Source organism: Alligator sinensis, unplaced genomic scaffold, assembly GCF_000455745.1.
Source record: "Alligator sinensis unplaced genomic scaffold, ASM45574v1 scaffold1018_1, whole genome shotgun sequence".
NCBI classification, from domain to species: Eukaryota; Metazoa; Chordata; order Crocodylia; family Alligatoridae; genus Alligator; species Alligator sinensis.
This window is the reverse complement of record NW_005842038.1, coordinates 385,398-398,873: the sequence shown is the minus strand read 5'-3', so window position 1 is coordinate 398,873 and position 13,476 is coordinate 385,398. Positions and strand designations below refer to the sequence as shown.

The window sequence follows — 13,476 nt, the reverse complement described above, 5'->3', positions numbered from 1 at the left end:
CTTCCTCTGAAGCATCAGGCAATGTCCACAGCTGGTAATGAGATACCAGACAGAGCAATGCAGAGAGTCCTCTTAGATGCCTGTCTAGCAGTGTTGTTCACATGCTCAGGGCAACACATGTTAACTACTAGGGGGTAGGGAAGAAATCTCCCCATCACCCAAGTCAGATTGGCAATGACCTTTTATTCCCCTTGTTTTGCAGCATAGAGTATAGTTTGTTTGCTGAGATCATCTTTGCATCTCTCAGCTAATCAATTCTCTGCCACTGCGGGGGCCTCAGGCATTGGTGTCACCTTGGTCTCTCCTGCTCTCTGCCGGTGGCACGCTGTAGTTTAGTTGCCTGGGAACTGAAACACATTAGTCGAACTGAAATCATTGGGCTTAATATAGGGGTATACATCTGAATTTAATGGCCTGGGATATACAGGACGACAGACTAGATGATCTAATAATCCCTTCTGGCCTTAATATCTATGGAATCTATGTTGCCTTTCATAAGCAGAGAGGATAGAGAACACTTTATTTTCTGAGGGATGCAGATGCATCTATTTATTAAGGAATACGTGGGTGGCTGGATTTTCACTCCAGCTATAAAACTGGGGAGTTTGTGAAGCAACAGTAGAAACCATGCAAAAGTAAATGCAAAACATCTTATTAAAAGGAACTTCAGAAATCAAGAGACATGGCTAGGTACCAGGAATTGCAACCTGCAGCATGAATAGGCACTCAAGGGGCCACAGTTTACCACCCAAATTCACCCTGAGCTGTGCCGAGCTGCTCAACCTCTTCCGGTTGGAAGAGGTTAACCCTAACCCTAACCCTCAACCACTGTCACTTGACCAGGAAGGTAGTATTCGACATGAGCACAGGTGCAAGAATCTCACCCATGTGTTTTAACTCTAGGTCAACTGTGTTCCTTTGTGGTTTTACCATTAGCCTGCCTGAGAGGCAGGGAATAGTTGTGATTAGCCAAGAGCAGACCAGGAACCAGATTGTGACATTATTATCCCTATCCCCTCTCTTGCTCCAGTGGGCAAGGAAGCAGTATAATCCCAGGCATAGTTCATATTAACACCCACTGGTTCACTTGGCTGAAGAACAGGGAAGCAGATTGCAACCTTTTTTCTGCATATCACCTCCCTATACAGGAAGGAAAATAACAGCCCCATAAAATCTACTCTTCCCTGTGAGCTGCACCACATGATATGGGTAGCCTGACAAAAGAACTTAAGTTATATCTTCACTTGGGTCATAGGTGTACCCTTTGGGTTTCTCTTATTGCAGTAGCCTTCAGCAATACCCAATGTCTTTGTTTGTTTGCAGTCTAACCATCAAGTACCTAGCAGCATGACTTGTCACTTGTAGTATTCAAATTGGTTGGCACACTGTGCTAGCGAGGTTATTCTGTCCTCCCAGACCTTTCCCGAAGAGGGTAGGATTCAGTGGGTCAGAGAAGAAGGACAGGAAAAAATGTCATGAATTGATATAACATGGTTCTATATGTATTTTATTATCTCATGCATGTACTTATTGTTAGTAGCGCCCACAAAAGGGTAGTTGCTTTCCAGACAGAGAAGTCCCAACCACTGCCATAAGCAGATGCCTGCTATTGTTCAATATACTAAAAAGCCTCTGTGACTTTGCATTATGACCTGTGAAGTCTAAATTTTTCTCTTCTATTGATAACAAAGAAAGACTGCCCTTTGGATTATATATAATGTTGTGCTGTATTGCATATAGGGCAGGTTGTTCAGAAAAAAAGTGTTGCATTGTGCACAATGGATATCATATATGCTTAGTGTAGGACTAGTCTAGTAAGTACGCATTCCTTAGAGTTACACAAGGGATTAATTAGATGCAATATATTTGAAGGGCAGATATGAAACTGGAGTTACTGGGTAAGATTCTCAAATTCACAAATCTTGGCTCAGAGAACGAGGAAATCAATTTAGACTAAAGGGCAATGGGTATATAGCGGTTGTAAATAAACAGACTGGAAATCAGACTGTTGTTAACCATGACAGTGATGAGGTCTTGCAATAGCCTTCCAATAGGAATAGTGGGGACAGAAAGAAAACCAAATTCATTTTAAAGTAAAGTCTGAAAAGTGTTTTATAATAATGTTTCTTGCAGTGGTGAGTGACCCAACAACCCCCTTCCAGCCCTACGGCCTTGTAAGAGTATCAGAGAGTATTTCTAGCACTTGTTCTCTGCCTTCGTATATTTTTTTCCCCTGAATTTTAGCTGGAAGCCTAAAAGATTTTTTTTTTTTTTTTTACAGAAAAAATAGATGTGATTTTTGCTTAATCAGACCTACAAAATGTTTAGTTATTCACTCCCCTACCCCCCATGAAAATCAGGGGGAAATTTTTCCTCCAAGAGAAGAAAGTAATTTTCCATCAACAAAATATTTGAGGGGAAGTATTTTAACAGCTCCAGTTTTGATCCTAGTTGTGATTCCTTAGGTTTGATCCTAGCTGTGGATCATATGGAAGGACGTTCACATTTCTTCTGCTGCACCGCTCTGTGCATGCACCTGTTATTCCAGCTCTCAGGTGCTCTGACCAGCACTTTTCACCTCCAATGACTTTTCTTTTTTTTTCTAACTGGTACTAGAGGGAATACAGATACTCATCTTCATCCAATCTGTCACGTGCAACTGTGGTTAAGGCATGGAAAGAATTGAGTTATATATAAAGCAACCTATTGATGATAACATCCCTCTTGAGGCAGAGGGTTTTTTTTTGTTTTTGTTTTTTAATTTCCATATTAGGGTACCTCAATTTGCTTGTACTTTTTACTAAACTTTACTCAGCTAATTATTGCTAATGTTTTACAGGGTGTGTTGTAATGAATTATTGTTATTAGTGTAATTAGATTTGCTAAAATTAAGCATAAAATGAATGGCCTCAGGATTTTAGAGACTCTTTTGTTTGCCTGGGTATTTTTACCTGCATAAAAATAGATCTTTAAACCAAGTGGGGTATGTAGTGTTATTTGGCTAAAGACTTATCTTCAATCTGGATGTCAAAAGTAAGAGGAATACTACAGAAACCATGGGTCTCTTATAGAATGCAGAAGGCAATCTAATTATGGATAATGAAGAGAAAGCTTACATAGTTAATGTCTTCTTTACTTCAGACTTCACAAATAGCGGCAGCTGCCAGGTGACTAAGTACAGTTTGTTGGCAAAGACAGGAAGGAGACAGGCATGCTACAAGAACAGGTTAGGGGTTACTTGAAGATAGAAACTTTCAAGTCTACGACGCGTCCTAGCATACAGAAGGAATTAGCTGAGGTACTTGCAGAACTATTGACTTTCCCCTTTGACAATCTGGGTGAGGACCTAGATGATTGGAAAAGGATAAATATAATGCTCATCATTAAGAATGGGAAGAAGGAGTATCCAGGAAACTACAGACCAGTCAGCCTGACCTCAATACCTGGAAAGATCATGGAGCAGGTCCTCAAGCTACCTAGGGCAGAACAAGATTTCATAGTTTCATAGTAAGTAGGGTCGGGAAGGACCTGAGCAGATCATCAAGTCCAACCCCCTGCCATGGCAGGAAAGAGCACTGGGGTCAAACGCCCCCAGCAAGGTGTTCATCTAGCCTCCTCTTAAAGCCCCCCAGGGTAGGAGCCAGCACCACTTCGCTTGGAAGTGGGTTCCAGATCCTAGCCGCCCTTACTGTGAAGTAGCGCCTCCTGATGTCTAGTCTGAATCTCCCCTCTGCCAGCTTGTGACCATTATTTCTAGTCACTCCTGGTAGTGCTCGGGGGAACAGGGACTCCCCCAATGCCTGCTGGTCCCCCCCGACTAGTTTGTAAATGGCCACTAGATCCCCCTCAGCCTTCTCTTGTGGCGGCTGAACAGGTTCAGGTCCCATAGCCTCTCCTCGTAGGGCCTGCCCTGCTGCCCCCGATCATAGATTTATATAGATTTCATAGACATTAGGGCTGGAAGGGACCTCGGAAGACCATCAAGCCCAGCCCCCTGCCCAAAGGGCAGGAAGTCAGCTGGGTTCATAGGATCCCAGCAAGATGAGCATCCAATTTGCTCTTGAAGGTGTTCAATGTAGGCGCTTGAACCACCTCCGGTGGCAGGCTGTTCCAGACCTTGGGGGCTCGGACAGTAAAGAAATTCTTCCTTATGTCCAGCCTGAAACGGTCTTGTAGTAGTTTATGAAAGTAGTAGTAGTTTACTGTCATCACTGTTGGGGCTTTGGCCTCCCCAGCCTCTGCCCCTTTATTCCGACTAGGTTTTCTAGCCTAGGCCCACTGCATTGGACCTGGCTTATTTGAGGATCTAGTTCATGTTTGTCCCTTCCATCACCATACCCATCTGCTGGGCCCCTGGCCCCTGCCTCGGTGCCTCAAACTATGCCCACTCTGGGCTCAGTACTCACTAGACCCTGGCAGGGCTCAAGGTAGTTATGTGCCCCTTGGGTATTACTGGGATCTCCATAAATCTTCCCTACTGGTCTAAACAGTAACATAAACATAATCCCCTGGGCTACAACAACAATAACCATGGGAACAGCCCTCTGCCCCTTCAAGAGAGCAAACCTTTACTCCCTAGTACAGCATGGGTACCTTGTGAGCTCCCCAAGCCTCACTACTCCTATAGGTAGCAAAGCAAGCAGTCAAGCATCCCTGGGTGGCTCTCCTAGGCAGGAGCTCCTTCCCCTGCAGCTGCCAGGGAGATTGGCCAGTCCGCTTCTGACTCCAGTGTCCACATCATTAATGAAGATGTTGAACAGTATGGGTCCAAGGACAGAGCCTTGGGGGACCTCACTGGTCACAGGACACCACGATGAGTGACTTCCATCAATTACTACCCTCTGGGTCCGACCCCAGAGCCAATTTTCCAGCCAGTGGATCGTGGAGGACCCAAGGCGACAATTGGCCAGTTTCTCTAAGAGGTGATTATGGGAAACCAGGTCAAAGGCTTTTTTGAAGTCAAGATATATGACATCAATCTCTTCTCCCTTGTCCAGGTGAAAGGTCACCTAGTCGTAGAAGGAAATGAGATTGGTCAAGCAAGACCTACCCGCAACAAACCCGTGCTGGCTATCCCTTAAGATGTTTGCGTCGGCCAGTCCATTAAGTATGGCCTCTTTAATAAACTTTTCTAAGATCTTCCCCAGGATCATGCAAGTGGCCCTCTTTTGGACCCTCTCCATGTTGTCTACATCCCTCATGAAGTGCGGTGCTGAGAACTGGACGCAGTACTCCAACTGCGGCCTGACCAGTGTTGCATAGAGGGGGAAGATCACCTCCTTGGCCCTGCTTGAGATACATCTGTGGATGCATGACAAGGTATGGTTATCCTTCCTGACCATGTCCCCACACCGCCAGCCCATGTTCATTTTGGCATCAACACTGACTCTGAGATCCTTTTCTGCCTCTGCACTGACGAGAAGGGAGTTCCCCAGCCTATAGGTAAGCTGCTGGTTCTTCCTCCCCAGGTGCAGCACCTTGCACTTGTCAGTGTTGAAACCAATCCTGTACTCATCCGCCCAAGATGATCAGGAACAGCCAGCATAGATTGAGAAGTCATGCCCAATGAACCAATTTTCCTCCTATGATAAGATGACTGGCTCTGTGGATGTGGGGAGAGCAGTGGATGTGATATACCGTGATTTTAGCAAGGGGTAGGTTTTCATAGTTTCATAGTTTCTTAGTTGTTAAGGGCTGGAAGGGACCTTAGGGATCACTGGGTCCAGTCGCCCTGCACTTGTGCGAACTTGAATGCCTTAAAATTTATAGTGAAAAAAGGTATTTCTGTAAGACTATTTTTTTTTCTCCACTGAATGATGCAACTATTGAGATACTAGCTGCTTGTCTGAGTGTTTTGTCATATTTGGGGTCAGGAAATAATTTTACCCCATAGTCAGATTGGTATGGACTGTAGGGATTTTTGCTTTCCTTTGTAGCAGAGGGCATAGCCCTCTTCTTGGGATATCTTGAACATATTTTTAACAGTCTTTGTAGCAGCATGACATTGTCCATGTGGTCACCCTGCTTTAGCATTGGCAGATTAGGGTGTTATGTCTTGTGTTGGGTCAGGCTGACTGTTTAGTGTTGCAAAGAGGTTGGACAGTGTATTTGTGGTTTGAAGAGGGATGATCCTGTCCTAGGGGCAAGGGGTTGGAGTAAACGAGGTCTCTTCCAGTTCTACTTCTCCATGATTCTATATTAGACAAAATCTCATGTGGGGCTGGGTGGAAATGACACCTCAACAACAACCAAACCAGAACTGAAGAAATCCTTGACATTTTTATGTTGTAATCTAAAACTAAAACCACAGTGAGGTGGTTGTTTTAAAATCCCTACCATGACTTTACCCAGTACTGAAAAACCACAGGTTTGTGGTTCCTTTTTATGGTTCATCTTTCTGAGTAACAAGATTTTTCAGAGGGAATCTGTCAGTTTTATTGATAACAACTCAATTTTAAGTTGACTTCTGGCCTCATTTTGTCCCCCTGACATTTATAACAATCTTCGCAGAGGTCTGTATATAAGTTATAATTTAGGCATTGAAATATATGGGTTCATACAATCCTATATCTGACTTTGAGGTTCAATATTTGAAAAAATCATGACCTTGCTTTCACTTTTTTCTCCCTTTTGGTTAAAAACAAGCATCTCATGATTTTAAAAAATAAATCAATGTCTTAAGTTAGTTCACAACTATTCCTAGACTTGATCAGAAACTTGGTTTAAATTCTGAGATGAGGTATTTTTTAATACATTCTGGTATTTTATTTTAAATATTTTTCATGGTTTTTATTAAAATTCTGGTTTCAATTATACCATTCTCATTAATGTTGTATAGGTATAAAGATACCTGGGCCCTGAAACTATAACCAATCAGTTTTGTGATGGTAAAGATCATTTCAGTAGTTGAGCTTGTTGCAGTTAATATAAAAACTAAAAAAGTTTGGCTTTGCAAAATTTGGTTGGAAACTGTAAGATATGTGAATTTGTTGAATCTACATATGTGAATCTAAAGTTACTGTCTGTGGAATCTGCTAATGCCAATGCAGGTATAGATTTACTTTGTTTCTAATATATTCTGTGCCTGCCAGTCTGGCAGTACTCTTTGGTTAGGGACAGAAATTACACACAAACCAGTATAAGTGATCAGAAAATCTTTATCACAATGGAAGTTCAGTGCACATAAATGTTTTCAAAATGGCCCAAACCAGTTTAAGATAAACCTGCATGGATGTAGTATCAGACTCAACTGATTTAGGTTAATTCAGGTTACTGAACTTCTGTCCCACATCCCCTCCAAATTCAAGTCCCCCAGTATCCCAGGATGCTTTGCACCTCCCCCACAAGCCCCTTCCTCACAGGGTGGGCAGTTGGCCCAAGCCATCTGCTTCAGCCAGTAGGGAGGCATGCTCTAGTGCCCCCTGACTTCTGCCCTGGGCCACAGCAGGCATGTGGCTGTATTTCCAGAATCAAAATGGCTTAGACTAACCTGCAAAAATTGAATCAATTCAGCCTCAGTTTTTTTGACCATCTCTACTTATCCTTTCTCACAGTTGTAGCTTGAGTCATTAATTTCCTTGGACAAATGCAACAGAAACCTAGAACCACCTAAGTTCTTTTGAGACGTCTCCAGGGCAATTGCATTAGCTACAGAGTTAAATGTCAACGTCTATATGTGTGATGTTATTAGGCCACAGCAAACTAATTAACACCACTGTAAGATAGTACTGGGGATAGTACTATATTGCCGCGGAGTAATTAACTGTGATTAAACCCACATGTAGACACTGACCTTGGGCAAAAATTGTGACCTGTCAGCCCAGGCAGCAGTGGGCCTGGCTCCTGCCTACCACCTATCCACACTGCTCTACACTTTCAGCACCCTCATACCCCAGCCAGCCCCTCTGCTCCCAGTGCTGCCTCCCAGGGCCTGGGGCAGAGGAGGGCAGGAGCAGCCCTGGCTTAAACTGTTCTGCCCCAGCTCAAATTGCTGCTATCCCAGGTGCACATGTAGATGGTGCACCTGAAGTAGTTTTGCTCTGGATCTGGTTAATTGTTTCAAATTAATTGCACATGTAGACATACCCACTGGTTTTATACTACAGTCATGATCTCTGTAAGCCTTTGGATAGTTTTCAAATCTAACCAAGCTGGACTATTGAGACATAGAGACTCAATATACGTGTGGCTTGTATCAGGGAGGTAATTATAATATAAACATATATTGTGCATGCAATAAGGATTTCCCTGGACTTCACCCAGTAATCATTCATAGACTATAATATTCCTATTGCACAGTAACTTCTGGTATGATTAGTAGCAAAGAAGCTACTTGTCGTGTAAGGCCAGAGTCACTGCGAGGAAGGCACAGGAAAATGGCCATTAAATTAATTTACACTGTTTGTTTCCTGCCAGGGCTGGATCAGGAAATGTCAAGATACTAAAGAAGCCTTGTTCTCACAAAATCACCAATCTAATTTCCAGGCCAAGACGATTTGAATAATTTGGAGCAAGATTCATGTAGGCATCTGATCCTTCAGATGCTTCTCTAAACAGACGTGATTAATCCTTTGAAGTTTCTGTAAATTGGATCCAAAATTATTTCCTCCTGATCCAACTCCATTATGAATATAACAACATAAACATCGCTACTTTGAAGTGTCATTCTTCATGGGGAACCTTTCTTTTAAATTAAAAGATGTTTGCAAAGACAGAATGGGGAAAAAAAATTACTGCCACCTTTTGGATAGTCTAAGCAAAACAGATCATGCTGGAAGTTGCATCAGAAGCGTGTTTTACTGAGACCTGGCTTGTAATACAAAAGTGAGTTCAGAATTACAGGAAGCAAGTGAGTGCAAGTAACCTGTTTTGTTTTGTTCCCCTCTTCGCCTGCCCCCCCTCCCCCATTCGCATACAGAGAAGAGCAGTGAATTTTCAGGATTAATTAGTGCAAACAGTGTTATTTACTTAATTACACATATTGACGAGGAACACGTCTTTTAGGTGACGGATGTGGCCCTAAAACTGAAGTCAAACTGAATGCTAGAATAAAGAATATGGATATGTAGAACCATTAGACTCCTTTACTTAAAAGGTGGTTGTTCATCACTCTCACTGTATAGCTGGGAAACAAAGCAGGGCTGTTCTATATTAGCAGTACAGTTTAGTTTCACAGCCTATTTATCTTGGCTGTCCTAAACTTATCCTGCACTCATTTGGAGCTGAGGCTGTATAAAACCATATCACCATTTTATTGTAATTTCCCATTGATGCAATTATATTCTTGTTGTGCAGGGTTCAATATACCGGCTACCCAGACAGACACTGCATGCTCAGCAAAGTCATTTTAAGATCAGGGATTGTTACTGTCAGGAAGAATAAATCAAAGGGTGATAATATCTGCGAAAAATAAAACTTTGTCCAGGGAAAAATAATGACTCTGCTGAGGAGATGCCACTGCTAGACAATAGCAAAGCTTGCCAAAACTGGACAGCGATATTAAAACATACAGCATAGCAGCCTTATCGCCAGGAGTGAGACTCAAACATGCATCCTATAACTTTCCAGACGGGAGATGAGGGCCACCAGCTGAGTCATGACACCACATAGTTAAGAAGTCCAGAGAAGAGATGTGTAAGTACAGTAACTCTGGGCACACTCCTCACTTTGCACTGTGGAGCTGACTTTGAAGCTAGTTTCCCATGTGGTCTTTCACAAGTCTCATCTAGGAAGGAGGATTCACAAGTCAATAAGCTACACCCACCTTGCACAACATCCTGGTACCCCTTAAAAAGTATCATAGTGGCATTACCACTTTGAGAACTGAACAGCAAGCTAGCAGCGGCAGACACGCCAGTGCCTGAAGTATAGAGAGAACAGGCTGATCTAAAAGAAATGTTGTCTTTTTTTTTTTCCCCCCGTAGCAAAATTAAGCTGACTCATTGCCCCAGTCATTAATTTTGACTCCTTTTTATTCAAGCCAACTCAAGCAGAAGGAAGGGGGGAGCCCCGTATCAGCCCGTTCTTGTTCTTAGAAGTTTGCACTCCAGTTCACCCCTTCTCCCCCAAATGCTGCGACTCAAAACTTACCGCTTTTGCCAACTCCCCCTGCTCCCAGCATCACCACCTTGTACTCCCTGGAGCCTCCTGATGAATTGCTGGAGGTGCTGATCGTTTCATTTTCTAGCTCCATTTTGCACAAGGGAGCAGAGGAGAGGAAGAGGGAAGAAAAAGCAACTGACAGGTGCTTGCTCTGATCTTAGACAACTATAAAAAAAGAGCGCAGAAAAAGAAAGGTATAACACGAGAGGTACGTTTTATCAGCCTCACACTCGCTGCTGTTCCTGTGTTAGCTGGAGAAGGTCTCATAGCAACCACTTTAACAGCTTCCAATAAAAATCTTTCTCTGCCCCCTCCCATCTCTGTATCGTTCTCCCTGTGCTTCTCTTCCTGGACACAAGCAGTTTTGCGAGGCTCGAGAGCCCTGGTACCTCTGGGTGTTGCTGGACCTTTGGAATTACACTAAATTGAGCCTCTGCAAACAATTAAAAAAAAAAAATCCCCCAAGAGATTCATATCTCTTAATTTTGCAGCCTGTGAGTTAGTGCAGAATGATTGTGTTTAAAAAAAATAAAATGAATAGAAAATGATCAGGCAGTTGCTTTGTGACTGTGAAGTTAACTGCTCAACCTGAACTGACCCATGTTTGCCACATTTACATTCACCTTAATGATCCAATACTGGCAAGATAACACACATATGTAAAACATAGTCCTTATTTTATTTACTTAGCTGACTGCATGGTAGAAAGACTCTACCTTTTTTTTTTTTGTTTGTTTTTCCAGATCACCAATCCTTAGTGTATCTTTCATAGACCAATGTGAGGGGTATGGTTCTATGTCCTGATTTGCCAAATTGGTCCAAACATTTTGCAAATTGGAATTTTTTTAAAATTTGTTTTGAGACTTTTTTCATAGAAAATGGTCACCAGGGGAGGATAAGAGGGGATACTTCTAATTATTTGTGAGATTTTGAACAAGCCCTGGGAAATTGTTGCAATATTTAGAACTCTTGCAATTTTTATGTATGTTAACCACCAGTGATTATTTGCCAGTCTCTTCTTAACAGAATATTAAATATTTATTATTCTCCTCTCAAAACTAGTTTAGCCGCTGCTTCAGGGGCAAAAAAACATGCATCTTAATTCTACAAACTGCTCATTCCAAATAAGAAACAGCAAATGGGCACAGCAAATGTAAGAACAGCATACAATGTGAAAATCATTCACCAAATGTATTCAGTGCTTACTTATGAATAACAAAGATAGTCAAAGAAAATACATTTGGATTTCTTTAAGACTGATTTCCCAAGTGAAAAGGGACAGTATTTGTAAAGACTTTTATGTTCAGAGTTGTTCAACCAGCCTCTGTTGTTATTCCTTATTTCTGGGATTCCAAAATACATTGCTCACGCAAACACAAGTGAAAGCAAAAGAGCTGCCCAGAACAAAACAGAGACTAATTGAAACACCGACAGGCTAACACAGTTTTGCAAAGAAGACCAGTACCATTTTAAACTGTATCAATATTAGGTACAAGGCACAGGAAGTAATAGTTACTTTTTACTTGGTACTGGTTAGACAGCATTCAGAGTATTGCATGCAGTTTTAGGCTGTGCATTTTAAAGAGGGCGTGGATAAAGTACAGACATGTGACCAAAATGATCAAGGGTTTGGAAGGTAAGCTATAATAGATAAAATTGAAGCTAATAGGTGTGCTCAATTTACAGAAAAGGCAACTAAGAAGGGACATGATGACCGTCTTCAAATTTCTGAAGACCTACTATAATAGAGAGGGGAAAACCTTTCCTTCATCACTGAAGAGAGTAGGGCATATACTAGTGGCTTTAAGTTGCAAAGTAAGTTTAGGTTGGGTATCAGGAAAAGAACGACTCTATTGTCAGAAGAGTGAGGCAGTGGAATAGATTGCATAGGGAAGTTGTGGAAACTCCATCACGGGAGGTTTGCAAGAAGTTGGATAAGCATTGGTCGGGGATTATCTAGGAGTAGCTATGCCTGGAGTGCTCTGTAAAGTGCAACAATTGGAAGCTCAGGAGCACCCTCCATCTCCCCCATGGATCACTGGGAGATCATGAGAAGAGCTCTGCATCCAAGAGCAAGTGAATAGACGGGACCTGATGACCGTCTATAAACTCACTAGGGGGGACCGGAAGGGTTTGGGGGAGACCTTGTTTCCCCTAGCGCCCACCGGGATAACAAGGAATAACGGCCACAAGTTGTTGGAGAGTAGGTTTAGATTAGACATCCATAAAAACTACTTCACAGCCAGGGCGGCTAGGATCTGGAACCAACTTCCAAGGGAAGTGGTGCTGGCTCCTACCCTGGGGGTCTTTAAGAGGTGGCTTGATGCCTACCTGACTGGGGTCAATTGAGCCCAGTTTCTCCTGCCCAGGCAGAGGGTCGGACTTGAAGATCTACAAGGTCTCTTCCAACCCTACTTCTATGATTCTTTGAATATTGGGGAGGTCCATGCTCAGCAACAGGAGACTGAAACAGCTCCATGTTGCCAAAGTCGATTAATGGAGCTGGGATAAGTAGATGGAAAGGTTAGGATTATAGAATGGGGAGTTCTGGCTCTCTGGTTAGAGGGCATAACACATGGAGTTATCCTTGCTATTCCCAGAGTGCAGGGCAGAAGGGAGATTGTTGGGTTTATTTTTTCCCTTAGGCTTCTGGATTTTGCTAGTGGCCACATTGGGCTGGGAAGATTATTTCCCCCCCTGCTGTTGTTACAGTTTCTGGGGGAAGATTTGTTGTGCTATGCCGTCTTTCAACATGTTATCTTGAGACCTCTCTGTCCCTTCACTGTCTCCTCCCTTCATAACATTGCTTCACATGATGTGAACAAACAGGAGCTTGTAGGGGCCCAGAAGCTAAAATGGCAAAGGGTGCAAAACAAACCCTTCTGCGGTGAACCTGAATGAAATGGGGAGGAGTTCAAAGAAAAAGGTCTGTGGATAAAAAACAACAACTGAAAATGTTGACTTTTTTGTCAATATTTCACCCACCCCCTGTGGCAGGCCAGTAGGGGGAGCTCCTGCATTGAACCTCCCACCTCACTACACCCATCTACCTTCTGTACTCCACGTGTCTCTCCAGGGGCGCCTAAGCCCTGGCAGATCCCCTTTCGAGCCCCACCGCAGAGTCCAGGGGTAATGTGCTGCCACCACCCCGAGAGGGGACCTTCAAGGTTCTGTGTCCTCGGGGAAACACAGGCCTAATAGTCCAATGGGTACTCCACCCAATACAAGCACTTGGGGCACCTCTCCAAGTTGGGGGCCAGAAAGGATAGTCTCCCTTAGTCCGCAGACCTAAGGGGCCTTCTAGGCATGATTAAACCCACCCCTCAATTGTTGGCTACAAATGTCCAACTCAGGATCCTTAAAATTCTAGTTTAT

At 43.1% G+C, this 13,476-nt stretch overlaps 1 protein-coding gene across 1 annotated transcript in view; it reads right to left on the bottom strand.

Moving 5' to 3' along the window:
- The window catches only part of RIT2 (Ras like without CAAX 2), a 305,834-nt gene extending 295,500 nt beyond the window's left edge, over positions 1-10,334 (bottom strand). Inside the window, exon 1 of the mRNA XM_006022493.2 lies at positions 10,090-10,334. Coding sequence (XP_006022555.1) covers positions 10,090-10,192 — 103 coding nt within the window. The 5' untranslated portion in view covers positions 10,193-10,334. The remainder of the gene's footprint in view (positions 1-10,089) is intronic.
- Positions 10,335-13,476: the final 3,142 nt, after the last annotated feature.